Consider the following 15,518-nt stretch of genomic DNA (forward strand, 5'->3'; position numbering starts at 1 on the left):
TTGGAAGCCCAGCACTAGGAACAGGAGCAAGGGTTGGTATTCCACACACACACACACACACACACACACACACACACACACACACACAGTTCTACAAGGCAAGTGAGGGAGGCAGATGCTGATAGAAATAGCTGCTATCAAAGGGGGGAGGGCAGGAGAGCTTAGAAGAGGGGACAGACGCACACAAGAACTGTTCTTGTGACAAAATGAAGGCCACAGAAAGTCGGTTCCACTCAGGAGCTGTGCCCGCTGACTTCCCAAAGGTGGGCTTCAGGATGCTGTAAAGAAGTAGCGGTCATCATTAGACAGATTCAACACACGTTGTCCAAAACGTTGGCAGGACTGGAAACGAGTGACCTGCCAGAGTTCAGTCCCTTCCACAAAACTGCAGGCCTGTAAGGATCCACGCAAGGAGAAGCATAAGCTTTTGTGGACTTTGGAGGCGCGCGGGTCCGCGTTCGAATCCCGACTGTGCCGCTCGGCCCAGGACGGCACCTCCCGCGACCCCGGCTCCAGAGCCTGCCCTAGGTGGGTCCCAACCCACTGTCAAGGGCAGACGTGGGGCGAGAACCGGACAAGATCGCCGACTCCGGAGCGGTGCTCTTTCCAAGCAGCCTGGTTGATGCTCGGGGCAGCGGGTCCCCTCCGCAGTCGTCCCCCAGGCCTGGAGCGCCTTTGTGCCCCACTCACCGGAGAGCTTCCGCAGCAGTGGCCGCGGGGGGCGGCCGGGCGGGGGCGGGGAGGGGGGGGGGAGCGCCCCCCAGGGTGGCGCTGGCCGGCGGGGAGGGGGGCGGCCAGGTGGTGATTGGCTGGGCTGCGCCAGGCAGCTCCGGGCCCAGAACAAAAGAGAGCGGGCGGCGGGCGTCCTCCGGAGTAGGCGCTCCCGCCCGCCCCGCGCGGGCTTCGGTGCTGGGGGAGGACGCGCCCACCGCCCGCCCGCCCGCCCGCCGAGCAGCCGGGCTGGCGCGCTCGGTTTCTGGGCGAAAGCCGGCCGTGTACCTAGGAATTAACCGGCCGGCGCGGGAGGGGAGGGGAGCGGGAAGCGGGGCGGGGGGGATGCTGAGCGCGCGCGAGAACAATAATAAGATCGTGTTTGCGGTCGCTGCCCGAGGAGGAATTCGGAGGAGGCGCGAGGCCCGGCGCTCGCGCCGCGCCCGGGAGCCCGGGAGGGAGGCCGGCGGCGGCGGCGGCGGCGGCGGCATGAGGCAGGCGACGCGGCGCCTGTGAGCAGCGCGCGGCGGCGGCGGGGACCTCGGCGCGGGCGAGAGCCGAGCGGCCGGGGGCTCCCCTCCCCCGCTGCCGGGCCGTGATTTGCCGGGCCTGCTGCGCCCCCCGCCCACCCCTCGCCTCAGCCGCCGCCTCGCCGCTTCCCCTCGTCGGAGCGGCCGCTCGTCCGCCCGCCCGCTCGAGGCCCGCGGGGAGCGCGGCGCAGTCCGTCGGCCCGCGGGGGGGCGGCCTCCCGGCATCTTCGCGGCGACCAAGGACGACCGGGGGAGGAAGCGGCCGGGATGGCGCGTCCGCGGCCCCGCGAGTACAAGGCGGGCGACCTGGTCTTCGCCAAGATGAAGGGCTACCCGCACTGGCCGGCCCGGGTGAGTACGGCGGCCGCGGGCGGGCCCGCCCGCCCACCATTTTCCCCTTCATGATGGCGCGCCCGCCCCCCCCCCCCCTCCCGTCCCCGTCCCCGTCCCCATCCGCCTCGGCCCGGAGCCCGGAGCCCGGCGCCCGGCGCCCGGCGGGAGCCCGGCGCCCCGAGCCGGCCGCGGCCGGGGCCGGAGGCGCGGGCGGCGCTGCGCACGGAGGACGTGCCCGGGCCGGAGGCGAGGGTTCCGGGCCGCGCCCGCTCCCCGCGAGGGCGGCCATCCTTCCGCCCACTTTCGAAGGCGGCTCCGGCCCGGGCAGGCCCGCCGCGGGGGCTTGGGAGCCCGCGCCGCCGGGCGGCGGGCCTGGGCGGCAGGCATCGCTGCGGGCAGGGTCGCGGGTGGGAAGCCGGGTCCCGGGCGAACGTCGGGGCACGTAGGGGAGCGTAATGCAAATGGCTGGCGGCGGGCCGGCGGGGGCCGCGCGGCCGGGGATCCTGGAAAGGGGCCGTGGCCGTCCCGAGGCCAGCGGGAGCCTCTTGGCAGCCGTTCATCCATCCCTCGGCGCATCCTTCGCCATCCAGACTTGTTGAGTCTTCCCTGCGCGCGATTCCGGGTTCCCCGCGGGCCCCATCATTGTCCTGGGGTACGTGCATCCCCGCTGCCCATCGTTCTCCCGAGCCCACCCGGAGGAGCTGGGGGGGAGGGGGGCTCGCCGCTTGGCCCCGGCGGCTGGGTCCGGGAAGCTCCTCGTGCCTTTTCACCTCCATATTTGTTTTAGGTCGGATCCCAGACCTTCTCCTTGGCCTTCCACTACAGTCCACAATAGCTCTCTCTTTCCTATCTAGCAAGGCTGTCGCCGGGCTCTTGTCTCTAGAAAGCATCTGCGTGTAATGCACAGCATTCGATTTTTTTTTTTTTTTTTCTTAAGCAGGCCTTTTGGGGAAGAGATCAACACTACCGTGTGTGCTTTGTGTTTTAAAAATGAATCGCTTTTACTTCTAATTCTGATCATACTTGGCAGTTAGTTGTTTGAAATAAATACAGTGGAAAGGAGGGTCAAGGCATCTTGGAGGCTTGTTGGTATCTTTGGGGAACAGAGGTAGATGTGGGGAAATACTGGCATAAATAAGAGTGTGAGCTCTAAAATGTTGTATTACAGTAAAGTGCAGATAGCTAGACCAAGAAAGAAAAAAAAAAAAAAACCCACCCATTCACAAAAGGAAGTGACATCACGGGTGGCCAGGCTGAAATTAGTGAAGTTGAAGTAATGGATGGTTAGAATCACTTTTTTTTGTATTTAGTTTGACATGATTGTGAAATGGAGAGAACACTGTGCCAGGAATTGGGGGCCTTGGTATTTGGTCTTTGTGGGCTAATCATTTCAACTGAATATCCATTTCTGCAACTCTAAAATGATCATCTGTAGGATTCCTTCCAATACTGACAACCTCAGATCTCAAATGAGGTTCAGGTTCCATTAGGCTGTGAAAATCACTCTTCTCCACATGTGAACTGTAGGTTGGCCTCAACCTCACGGTAGGATAACTGGTTACTTTTCATACCGAAGTGCCATATCCTGCTTAAAGGGGCAAGATTTGTGACTTCAGGCATCCTTTAGGGAATCTCTGAGTATATTTATCAAATAAACAGCTGTAGGGTTCATTGGTATACACGTGGTCAAAAGTGAATTAAAGATTATCATCACCAGTTGGTCGGTTCCTTGTAATCCAGTGGCTTCCTTTAATCTTACCTTTGATAAATAACTTCTGAGAGTCAAAAAGAAAATACTTAAAGTTTCCTTAACAAGTTGCTTTCATAGGTTGGCCACCTGTAGTAATTTTGAAACAGAAACGTGCTGCAGAAGTGGTCGTAGTTGTATATCTAATCCACATAAAATTCCTAGAATTTGTAATTGCAAAACAAGGCAAAATGAAAACTGAAATGAGGAAACAAAGTCAGTTGGGTTGTTAGGTGTAGTAAATACAGGAAAGAAAAATCTAAGTCTCTTCACATTTAACATAAACTTAAGGAAAGGACCTAAGTCTTTCTTTTTTTTAATTAAAAAAGTATTATTTTATAGTGAGTGGCATGTTATCATTTCCAAGGGAAGGTAAGGGTTAGAAAAAGATATTTGAGTCCCTACTCTGTTCGTTACTGTGCTGTATGCTTCACATATGTTCTCATTTTATTTCTTCTCCAGTTCTGTGAGGCATTATCCCCACTTAAACCCAGTCATAGCTTGTAGATGATGTTATAAAGTACTCACTGGAAAAAAACTCTACTTATTTGAATTCTGTCGCTTGCTATGAAGACCAGTCATGTGGGGATTAGAGTCTATATGGCCCCAAGCGATCAGACGATCAGACGTAGGAGGCAAAATGTGGGGGAGACAGATTTCGGTTCAGACTGTAGGGAGTTTTCTATCGGAGGTGGTCCACGCTTGGATGGAGAACCAGCTTCTGTGCTGCAGTGAAGACGTTTGGTTCTAGGCAGCCCCTTGTGAGTAATGTGGGCCAAGAGGACTCAGGCATCTAGGAAAATGGTCAGGTTAGATTCAGTTTTGGGCTGGGTTTCATACTCTCTGACCTTAGGCATGTTCTGTAATCTAAGTTTTAGTTTGCGAAATAGGCATAATTCAGCCCTCACAGATTTAACGTATGTAAAAGCATCAAGCAGTGGTGGTTGAATGTTCCTGCCTTTTTTTCCTTTTTGAATTTCTAGCCTGTATCACTATACTGTTTTTAATTTTCAATTTAGGAGTAGATTGATTCTTTTTTCCAACATTTTATCATGAGTAATTTCAAACACACAGAAAAGTTAAAAGAATCATACACCCTTCTATCCGTCACCCAAATTCTATAAGCAGCATTTACTGTACTTGCTTTATCATGTTATTCATATATCCATGCCTCTATCCATATAGCAGTCCATCTTATTTTAATGCATTTTAAAGTAAGTTGCCAACATCAGTATAATTTACTCCTAGACACTTCAGCATGCATTATCGTTAACTAGAGGTTAATATTTTTTTTAGATCCTTTTTTTTTTTTTTTTTTTTTTTTTGCCTTTTGAGGTAAAATTTACATAAACTGAAACATACTTAAATGTACCAGTGAGTTTGACAAATATGTACACTGGTATAGTCCAAACCTCTTGCAAGATACAGCATAGTATCAGTACCGATGAAAGTTCCCTCATTTCCTCTTCCCAGTTAATTCCTGTCTTCCTCCCAGTTCAGATGTGTTAACATTCAGTAGCCAGCTAGCTGTTTCTAATGGAGTACACTTGATTAAATATGACTTAAAAATTACAAGTTCATTTGTACCCAAGGATTAACTAGCTTAATATTAAAAATACACTAAAACGAGTCTCTGAACCCTTTTGATTGTGTACCCTGTTGGTAAAAAAAAATTTGTGTAAACTTACTTTAAATTATAGGGGCTCCTGGGTGGCTCAGTCGGTTAAGCGTCCAACTTCACCTCAGGTCATGATCTCGCAGTTGACAGGTTCGCGTCCCGCGTCAGACCACTCCGGAGCCTGGAGCCTGCTTCTGATTCTGTGACTCCCTCTCTGCCTCTCCCCCACTCATGCTCTGTCTCTGTCTCAAAAATAAAGATGAATAAATAAACATTTAAAAAAATTATGTATACATGTACTTTGTACTATTCTGTACATTATGAAACAAATACAAGAGAATCTGAAGGGAGTGACAAATGATATAATTTATGTTTTAAAATTCTTATTAGCAGGGGTGCCTGGGTGGCCCAGTCGGTTAAGCGTCCGACTTCGGCTCAGGTCATGATCTCGGGGTCCGTGAGTTCCGGCCCCGCGTCAGTTTCTGTGCTGACAGCTCAGAGCCTGGAGCTTGTTTCAGATTCTGTGTCTCCCTCTGTCTCTGACCCTCCCTGTTCATGCTCTGTCTCTCTCTGTCTCAAAAATAAATAAACGTTAAAAATTTTTAAATTCTTATTAGCAAAATATTAAGAGTAATAGATTGTTTATATTTTTAAAAATATTAATGTTATTTTTTGCCTGTTTCATGGGAGATCTGACTAGCTAGTCACAGTTTTTATCATCTAAAGAGATTTTCTATAACAGAACTGTCAGCTTGGCCATTTCCTTGTTTGCTTATGCTTACGTTATTAGTACTCTCTTATAGGACTCCTTTTAGCCACTTGTTCATTTGGCAAGAGTTCAGTTAGAAGTGAATATTCCATAATTTTGCTCAACCAGGCACTCTCAAATGGCAGGAAACCACAGTAGGCCCAAAGTGAATAAATACAACCATCTGAAAAAGGACACCAGTGTCAACTTATGTATTAAATATTAGTAAAACTTACTTTTTAGGGAAAAGAATAAGAAACTAAAATAGAAGTTGCACTATTGTCTTCTCACACCTCCCCAGCCCCCATCATCTTGTACATTCCCTGAGATATGAGCACTCTGCCTATGTTACCCCTGCTCTAAAAAATAGAAATACAAAACAAAACAAAACAAAAAGGTCTCAAAACTCTTGTGTTTCAACGAAAGAACTTTTTTAAATTTAAAAACTTTATAGGAGTACTCTCCGGCACTGCTAATCAGAGAGTAAATTGATATGATCACTTTAGAAAGCTGGCCTGGTCGTCTGTAGTTAAACACATGCCTAACTTGTAATTTAGCAGTCTGGTCTAGGCATATATCCAGGAAAAATGAGTGTTTGTGTCCACCAAAAGATTTGTACAAGAATGCTCATACATGGCAGCTTTATCCATAATAGCAGGAGATTGAGAACAACCCAGGCGTCCATCAACAGGAGAACGGATCAGCAGAATTGTAGTATATTCGTGCAGTGGAGTACTACTCAGCAGTAAAAAGGAACAAACTACTGATGCCCACAAAAATATGGACGTATTTCAAGATTTTGAGGTTGAGTGAAGAAAGCCAACACCAGAGCGCACATTCTGTATGCTAACCATGACGATCAAAACGGGCACAATTGAGCAGTGGTGATTAGTTCATGGTGGGTGGAGGAGGAAGCCCTGAAGGTGTTCTGTATCTTGATCTGGCTGGTGGGTACCCAGAAGTGTACATGTGTAAAAATATATCAAGCTGTCCATTTAAGATTTGTGCACCAGACTGTATATGTTATACCTCAGTTTAAAAATGCATACTTTGGATGAAGTGGGGAGAAAGAATCTACTACTCCAAACTTCTTCACGGATTGAATTTTACCATTCTTGGCTTTCAGTGAGAAGTTTTTTCCCTTTAAGACTTCAGTGCTACCGATTTGCATCTTCCTGTTCCCTTTTGACTATTTTAGAAACTTCATTTACTACTTCACAGCTTTTTCTTTACATTTCTTTTTAGTTCTGGTTTCTGCCTCTGTCTTTTGTTTATATATTAGAGTCTTTCTGTTTCTTTCATATTAAATCATTGCTCCTCTTATTTCTCATCTAGCTCTCAACCTCTCACTTGATAAAACTTAAGAATACAGCATTTGACCTGCCATTCTATGACATCCTGAAGAACTAAATGCTTAGTGAGCTTTTATTGAGCACCTACTGTGAGTAAGACACTGTGCCTAGGTATAGTTTTTCATTTTTCTACCAACAGATTAAATTTGCAGCAACTTAAAAATATTATAATTAAATAATTAGTGTTTCTCTGCCTTGTATTAATACAAAGGCTGAGAATCCTTAGTTTCTGATCCGTTGCACTTTCAGTTTTTTATCTTTGACAATAAACTGCGAACCTTTATCTTTGGAGACTAGGCTACATCACTTCAGGGAATCACTTGAGACTTAAACTTTTCTTAATCTCAACCTAAAGTAAGATGTTTACACTTTCCATTTCTTTGGCGTGAGTCCAAACGAGTCCGTCATTGTTTCGTTCCTCAGGTAGAGTGACACAGATTCAGTCAGCCTTTTCCCCAGGGACTGTGTTCGTGTTGCAAGGACCTGGCAGATTGTCTCCTGTTCTTCTGCTTAACTCTGGGAGCAAATAGGCAGCTTAAACTCTCAATACGAACGTGTACCTTTTCCATCGCTCCCATTTCACCCAGGTGAATCTGTATTTCTGGCACATCCCCTTTGGAATGCCCTAATGACTACTGTTTTCCCCATCATTTGTAAAATGTTAATTCTCTGAAGTCAGGTTTCTACTATATGAGATTGTATTTGATTCTTTTGGAAAAGGATTGATGGTTTAAAATTATATATGACTATTGAAAATGTCTATTAGCATAAGAAGAACATTGTAGGCTTGTAAATAGGGTAAACATAATAGGGGAAGAGCCCAAATGCTCCTTTTTATTGGAAAAAGTTATCTTCGATTGCAGAAGATTGCCCAGATACTCAGTCAGAAGCTAGTCTACTTGATAGTTATTAGTCAGTCCATTGCAAAATGGCTTTTTATCCTTTAGAGCCGTGCTACTGGAAGTATGGTCTGTGGCCAGGATAGGTGACAGTGACAAGATAGGTGCAGAAATTGAGAGTAAGAGTTTAGAAACTTTTTTTTTTAAGTTTAGTTTTGAGAGAGAGAGGGAGAGACAGAATCCCAAGCAGGCTCTGTGCTGTCAGCGCAAGCCCATTGTAGGACTTGAACTCACAAACCATGAGATCAGACCTGAGCTGAGATCAAGAGTTGGACTCTTAACTGACTAAGCCACCCAGGCACCCCGAGAAACTTTGTAAAGCAATCTGATAGAGTAACTTTATGCTAGTGAATCTAATTTTATTATTTTTAAGTTTATTTATTTATTTTGAGAGAGAGAGAGAGCGCGCATGTGAGTGGGGGAGAGGGAGAGAGAATCCCAAGCAGGTGCTACACTTTCAGCTCAGAGCCCGACATAGGACTTAAACCTACCAGCTGTGAGATCATGACCTGAACCAAATCCAAGAGTCGGACGCTTAAGTGACTGAGTCACCCAGGCACCCCTTGTGAATCTTATTTTTAAAATGAGGCTTGTATTTTATATGCCTTTAATTTTATTTTTCTAATAATTACTCTTTCATGTATTTTATAAAAATGCCCATCTGTAACAAATTAGAAATTAAAAACAAACAAAAAAATGCTGTTTTTTCCACCACAAATGGAGTACTGACTATAGAGGACCCTTAAAGGTCAGTAGAATTCCTTGCATCTAAAACTATCTGCTCATACTGTGAACTGTTTTTTTAAAGGTTTTATATTTAAGTAATCTCTACCCAATGAGGCACTTGAACTCACAACCCCAGGATCAGGAGTCCCATACTCCTGACTGAGCCAGCCAGGCACCCCTGCTTATACTGTAAATTATTTAACCTATCTTTAACTATTTAAAAGAGAGAATGGATTAACCTTTATGTTATAAATACCTCATGTCTGTAAAAAAATTTTATTACATAAGTAATAATGTTCATTGTAGAAAGATTAATATCCCTCTACCTAGTAACAAGCATCATGAATATGCACCTACATGTGTAAGTACATAATTTTTATAATACATTCAGTTCTGCAGCCTTTTATCCCCACTTAAACACTATATCTTAGATGTCTTTCAGTGGCAGTGAATGCATTTCTATAACATTATCTGTAATAGCCATCTGGTAATTTATGGTACAGACCTATTTGTTATAAATTATAACCATATTTACCATATAACCATATATAACTTCCTATTATACTGATATTTAGGTTATTTCCAGTTTTTTATACTGTAAAATAATACTCTGAGACACATGCTTTTAGCTAAACCATTAGTTACTTCTTCAGGATTGGTATCTTGGAATCACATTTCTTAGTCAAAGGGCACGTGCATGTTTTAAAACTTTGGATTTATATTGTCACATTGCCCTCCAGAAAAGTTTTAACCATCTTAACCAGTAGCAGAATAAGAAAATACCTGTTTTCTCACATATTCATTAAAAGGAGATGATTTAAAATTTTAAAAATGTTTGTCAACCTAATAAATACAGATATTTAATAGAATTAATTTCCTCGTTGACAATTTAGGCAGAATATATGTGTCATATATGTCATATATCAAATCACATATCTTATATGTCTTGATTACAAATTAGGATGAATATATGATAACACTACTCTAAGGTAGATAGTCCCATAAGAAAACCAAGACTTAAGAAATTCACCTGAAGTTATACACTGAGTGAAGTGTGTTAATCCTAGACCATTAAGAATGCCACAGGAACATAAGAAATGTGATAACAGGGGCTCCTGGGTGGCTCATTCAGTGAGGTGTCTGGCTCTTGGTTTTGGCTTAGGTCATGATCCCAGCATCCTGTGATCCAGCCCCACATCGGGCTCTGTGCTGACAGCACAGAACCTGCTTGGGATTCTCTGTGTCCCTTCTCTCTCTACCCCTCCCACACACACGCTCTCTCTGAAAATAAATAAAAATAAACTTAAAAAAAATGTGGAAACAGATGAGGTGAAGGAACTGAAGAAGCATTTGGCACTGTGTAAGAAGACTGTATGTATATTATATATATTACATATGTGTATATGTACACATATATATGTATGTATGTATGTATGTATGTGTATGTGTTATAAGCTACTGGGAGGCCAGCACTCTCAAGTCAGAAAACGTTTATTGTGACATTTGTTATTATTTTTCTCTGGTCTGTGTCTTTGAAAGCCCTTTGACACAAGGCAGTATGAAAGTAAATAAGATATCCGTTATGCATATAAAGAAAGCAGAGCCCATTAAAATCCATTCTGAATGAATAGCATAGTGTTGACTTTAGTTTTAGGTTCTAATACCTTTATGTGTGGTGGAAAACATAGACTTTGAAGAGCAGGTATAGCAAGAGTTACTGGTTCAGTAGAGCCTAGAAGCTAAATCATAAGGACTATTACTAGCCTGTGTAGCTTTTTGCCAGTTTACTGCATTCTTAATCCCTATAACAGCATTTTTCTGTGTTATTTCACTGCCGTTCATATATGTAATTGCTTCTCAGCTATGGTAGTAAGTGAATTTTTCTATTATATCTTTTTACCACTAGGAATTTGCTGCAGTTAGGTAAATAGCTGTATGGTCACAGAGAGCTACATAGAGGTAAAAAGAATGAAGTAATCTAAAATTGGTGAGCTCAAGCCTTTAGAAGGATCCTCCAGATATCTGAACAAGATTTCCTAGGGGCGCCTGGGTGGCGCAGTCGGTTAAGCGTCCGACTTCAGCCAGGTCACGATCTCGCGGTCCGTGAGTTCGAGCTCCGCGTCAGGCTCTGGGCTGATGGCTCGGAGCCTGGAGCCTGTTTCCGATTCTGTGTCTCCCTCTCTCTCTGCCCCTCCCCCGTTCATGCTCTGTCTCTCTCTGTCCCAAAAATAAAAAAAAATTAAAAAAAAAAAACGTTGAAAAAAAAGATTTCCTACGATACTGGGAAGAACAGTGAAGCCAAGAGTTAAAAGACAGCATAGTTCATTCCACCACTGTCTTGATTTGTCAGGTTTGGGCATCTTTTATTACACCCTCGTTGTAAAATGGGGAGGATGATAATTCTTACTCTCTCTCCCTTTTTTCCGTGGAATCAAATATTGAAATGTGCATGAAATAGTGTTTGCTAGTTAAGGATCATAGATGATATATCTGTTCTGCCTAACTTGTAACCATAGAAATTCAGTGAAATATTTGTGTTTATCAAATTCTTACTCACTTTCCCTTCTTTTTCCCTAGTAATCATGTGTTAAAATGTACATGAAAGAAGTGTTTGCTAGTGTAGTACCCAACAATCACCTACCAGGAGCACCACAAACTCCTTACTGTACAATGCTAGAAACCTAGTAAAGTCTCAGCAAATGCTTTTGTGGGTGGGTGGGTGTCTTTCAGTAGTTTCCTCGTGGCTTCATAATTTTGAGTTAGCTCTAGGCTCTAGTCATTGTAGGGACTTGTCATTGTTACCCCTTATTCAGATTCCTGAGTATGATGGCCATTTCTAGAGGTTCCAAATAGTTTCAGTATTTGGGGGCAAACTAAGTCGGACTATGTGGCATACAAAAAAGGCCTCTGAATAAACTACTCAGTCCGCTAGATCACTGAAATGCGAGCTCTGAGTGGATTCTCTAAGTCTGATTATAGTCTGTAAGGCCACCCAGAAGTGGAGGTTATCTGGTTTTCAAAGTATAGGAGAGTCCATGGTAACAACAAAGTTACCTCCATGGGAACTGGAAAATTCTTGACAGCATAGCATTAACTTCTAGGTTTTTATTGCAAAATGTATTTAAGATGAGAGCTGTTAGAAGTGCTGGGTATGTTAGGTTCAGAGGTGGTAAGCAATGTGAAAAAGAGTGTCACAGAAGATTCGAAAATTTTTATGTAGGAAAAAATGTCAAAAAATAAATTCACCGCTTTAGATCTCTTCTTCTTTTTCTTTATCACTGAAATAGAACTTTTATGCTAAGGGCATCTTTAACTTAGGAAAATGCTTATTCACAGGGAGCAGTATGACAGATTCTTGGTTCATTTTTTTTTTTAGAATTAGCATATGTTGAGTGAATTGAAAATTAATTCCCTCTAGACCTCTGTTTGACTTTCAAAATGAGACCAACTATTTTCAAACAAGGCATATAACTGTTCTTATTTCCTTCCTCGAACTGTGATGTGAGGATTAAGTCAATAATTTCGAAAATATTTAGATCTTAGCAGTGAGTCATCGTTGTTGCTTGATTCTGATGCAGTCTAGTCTGATGGCTTTCAGGCCCCCCCCTTTTTTTTACTATAGCCCATATATACTGATTTCATACACACACACATATATATACGTACACACACACACCAGAAAAAAGTTTTCACCAAATCATATTATATGTGATGCATTCTGATATTTTTATATTTTTATTTTGTGTAAAATCAGGTTGTAACTCACTAAATCACTTTCACTACCTATAGTTTGAAAAAAAGCACTGATCTGGTCTGCTAGGCCAAAAGGAAATTGATCTGTGTGAGTTTTGCTTGTGTGTATGGATTTTGGAGACGAGTTAGCAGTCCTGAGCTTTTTATTCTGCTGTAGCCACAGTCTTACATGAAAATCACATGGACGTAAGAAAAGAAAGTTACGTTATTTTAGGTCATTTAACCATCCAGGCCAGTTTTTCCCTTGATCTCAAAAGGCTTGGTATATAAATATAGTATTTCTACTCTCATCATCCTTCTAATCTTTAAACTGCACATGGATCTACAACTTTGTTGAAGCTAATTATAGCTTCATATATATGCCTTCTTAAGGATATTAAGCTCCATGTATTTCTTAACTATCCAGCTACAGAACGGTGTTTGACTACATAGTGTTCCCTGGATGATAGTATTGAAGCTCTGGGGGTTTCTTGAGTTTGTGAGGCTAGCCTGGAGGTATCAGGCTATCCAGGACTGAGGATGAAGGGCTTTTGTTAAGTCCAGAAGACTTGTACTTGGGGGGGGGGGGGGTGGTAGTTTCTGAAGTGGGTGTAAAGTCATGGGACTAACACGTTTCTAATGGTTCTATATTTCTTTTTCTTTAATTTTTTTAAATGTATGTTTATTTTTGAGAGAGACAGCTTGAGCGAGGAGGGGCAGAAAGAGGGAGACACAATCTGAAGCAGGCTCCAGGCTCTGAACTGTCAGCACAAAGCCCGATGTGGGGCTTGAACTCACAAACCGTGAGATCGTGACCCGACCCACCTACTGAGCCACCCAGGCGCCCCTATATTTCCTTTTTAAATCACTTTGTCTAATCAAAAAGAGACTTCTTGCTATTACTAGATACAGCAGCCTCAGTAGAGACAGAACCTAGTATTGAGGATAGTAAGGCATTCTTCAGTTTCTGTAAAAGATACCTTTCTGAAAAGATACAGTAAGCACAGTTTCAGATCTCACATCTGGCTGATTGACTCACACAAAAGGAGTACACTTCTATGAGTACACACGAAAGGAGTACCCACTGTACTAAATGGAACTTATCTTGGAACAGAAAGGGTACGATTGGGTTAATCTTCATGTTATGCCAGGTATTCAAGAGCTCTGGTTGTTGTCCAGCTCAGTCCTCCGTCACTGCTGTGGTCTGCTGGCTCTACCTTGTGGGAGGCCAGGTGGAGGGAAGAGACAGAGCCTTTGCTAGAGTTATGAAGTATGATGGTTTCCACTGTTTGTTTTTAATAAGTTCCTTGTCTGGGGCAAAGATTATTTGACTCCCAGGGATCAGGTAACCCAGAACAAATGTGTCCCTTGTTTTTCTGTTGTCACAAGAGCAAATTACAGAAGTAGAGCAGTTTACCAGGAGTGGGCAGTTGGAGAAGTTTGCCGAAGCGAAATGGAGGTGACGGTGACCGAGGATTCCTCCTTTGTCCGTGAAAATTGCTTCTCATTCAGTGTTACTGTAAACTCTGGAAGCCTTTGACCTCCCCATTTCCTCTTGGTCTGTCCACTGCCTCTGGGCTTCCCTTCCTTCTTACATGAAGGAACCCACATGATCACTTGAACTGCTCTCCCCCTTTTTACTCTGATACATTCATTCTAGAAGCCCCTTCCTGGCCATTCTTCTCGCCTGCCTTTTCTGCTCCAGCAAATGGTCTCCTGCAAGCAACTGGCCGTAATCACAAAGACTTGCAGCCTGGGCCTGCCCCCCCGCCCCCGATTGCTTTCATCCGGGCCCCCAGTGCTGCTCATGGTTCTTCTCGCTGGTGGCGAGATACTTTCATTGTCCTCTTCCAGCTCAGATTCTTTCCCCTCATTTTCAGCAAATTCTCTTACTTTCAGGTTTCACATGTTCCTTTTCAGGGTGAAGTAGAAGAGCAAGAGTCTTGTGGGCAGATGAAGCCACATCTGAGTAGATGAGTAGCCTCGCATAGGTTACCTAATCCCTTCGGCCTCGATGGACTCATCTGTAAAATGGGCACAATAACAACTTTTTCTTATCGTTTCGAGGATTCTGAACATAAACAACCTGGAGTTTAACATGATTAAAAAATCGTTTCCCTCCCCTTCACCTCTTCCCTGTGCTGCTTATTAAGACCCTCCTCTTGCTTGACTCCTCCCTTTTCCTTCTTTCATCAACATTCAGTAAATATTTTTTGAATCTTTGCTATATCCCAAGTGCTCTAACAGGTGCTAGGGTTGACCTAAACAGCCTCTTCCCCTTGACGAATTCTTTCTCCTCAGACCAGAAATGGTCCTCTTACTGTCTCATTCTTCCCCCTCCCCCAAAGGTCACCCTGATGTGCTGATCCAGAGAGCACTCCATCCTTACTTCGCCTCGGTGGAATTTAATTCTGCCTTTTAAAAAATACTCTTCCGAGAGGCATCTGGGTGGCTCAGTTGGTTAAGCGTCCGACTTCGGCTCAGGTCATGATCTCACGGTCCGGGAGTTCGAGCCCCGCGTCGGGCTCTGTGCTGACAGCTCAGAGCCTGGAGCCTGTTTCAGATTCTGTGTCTCCCTCTCTCTCTGACCCTCCCCCATTCATGCTCTGTCTCTCTCTGTCTCAAAAATAAATAAACATTAAAAAAAATTAAAAATAAAAATAAAAAATGCTCTTCCTTTGTTTGGCTTCCCTCATGTATTGCTTTTCTTGAAAGGTTCTTCTATTTCTCTGTGCCTTTGTAGGGTCTTTTTCGACTTCAAGCCACCATCTTCAGAATAATATCTTCTAGACCTCTGTTTCAGGCCCTGACTCAAATCCACACCTCCGTTTTCTGACTAATAGCCCCAGTACCACAAGTTCATGGTCAGAACTAATCTAGTCACCCCTCCCTACCTAAGTATTTCTTTTTCTTTTAATGTTTATTTATTTTTGAGGAAGGGAGGGAGACAGAGAGAGAGAGAGAACGAGCAGGGGAGGGCAGAGAGAGGGGGACAGAGGATCTGAAGTGGACTCTGCACTGACAGCAGTGAGCCGGATGTGGGCCTCAAACTCACCAACTGCGAGATCGTGTCTTGAGCCAAAGTCAGATGCTCAACCAACTGAGCCACCCAGGCGCCCCTC

At 44.3% G+C, this 15,518-nt stretch overlaps 1 protein-coding gene across 1 annotated transcript in view; it reads left to right on the top strand.

The window, feature by feature from the left end:
* Nucleotides 1-1,398: 1,398 nt before the first annotated feature.
* HDGFL3 (HDGF like 3) overlaps nt 1,399-15,518 on the top strand; it is a 72,162-nt gene continuing 58,042 nt past the window's right edge. Inside the window, exon 1 of the mRNA XM_042987945.1 lies at nt 1,399-1,592. Coding sequence (XP_042843879.1) covers nt 1,509-1,592 — 84 coding nt within the window. The 5' untranslated portion in view covers nt 1,399-1,508. The remainder of the gene's footprint in view (nt 1,593-15,518) is intronic.

The sequence above is a fragment of the Panthera tigris genome, chromosome B3 (assembly GCF_018350195.1).
Source record: "Panthera tigris isolate Pti1 chromosome B3, P.tigris_Pti1_mat1.1, whole genome shotgun sequence".
Lineage (NCBI taxonomy): Eukaryota > Metazoa > Chordata > Mammalia > Carnivora > Felidae > Panthera > Panthera tigris.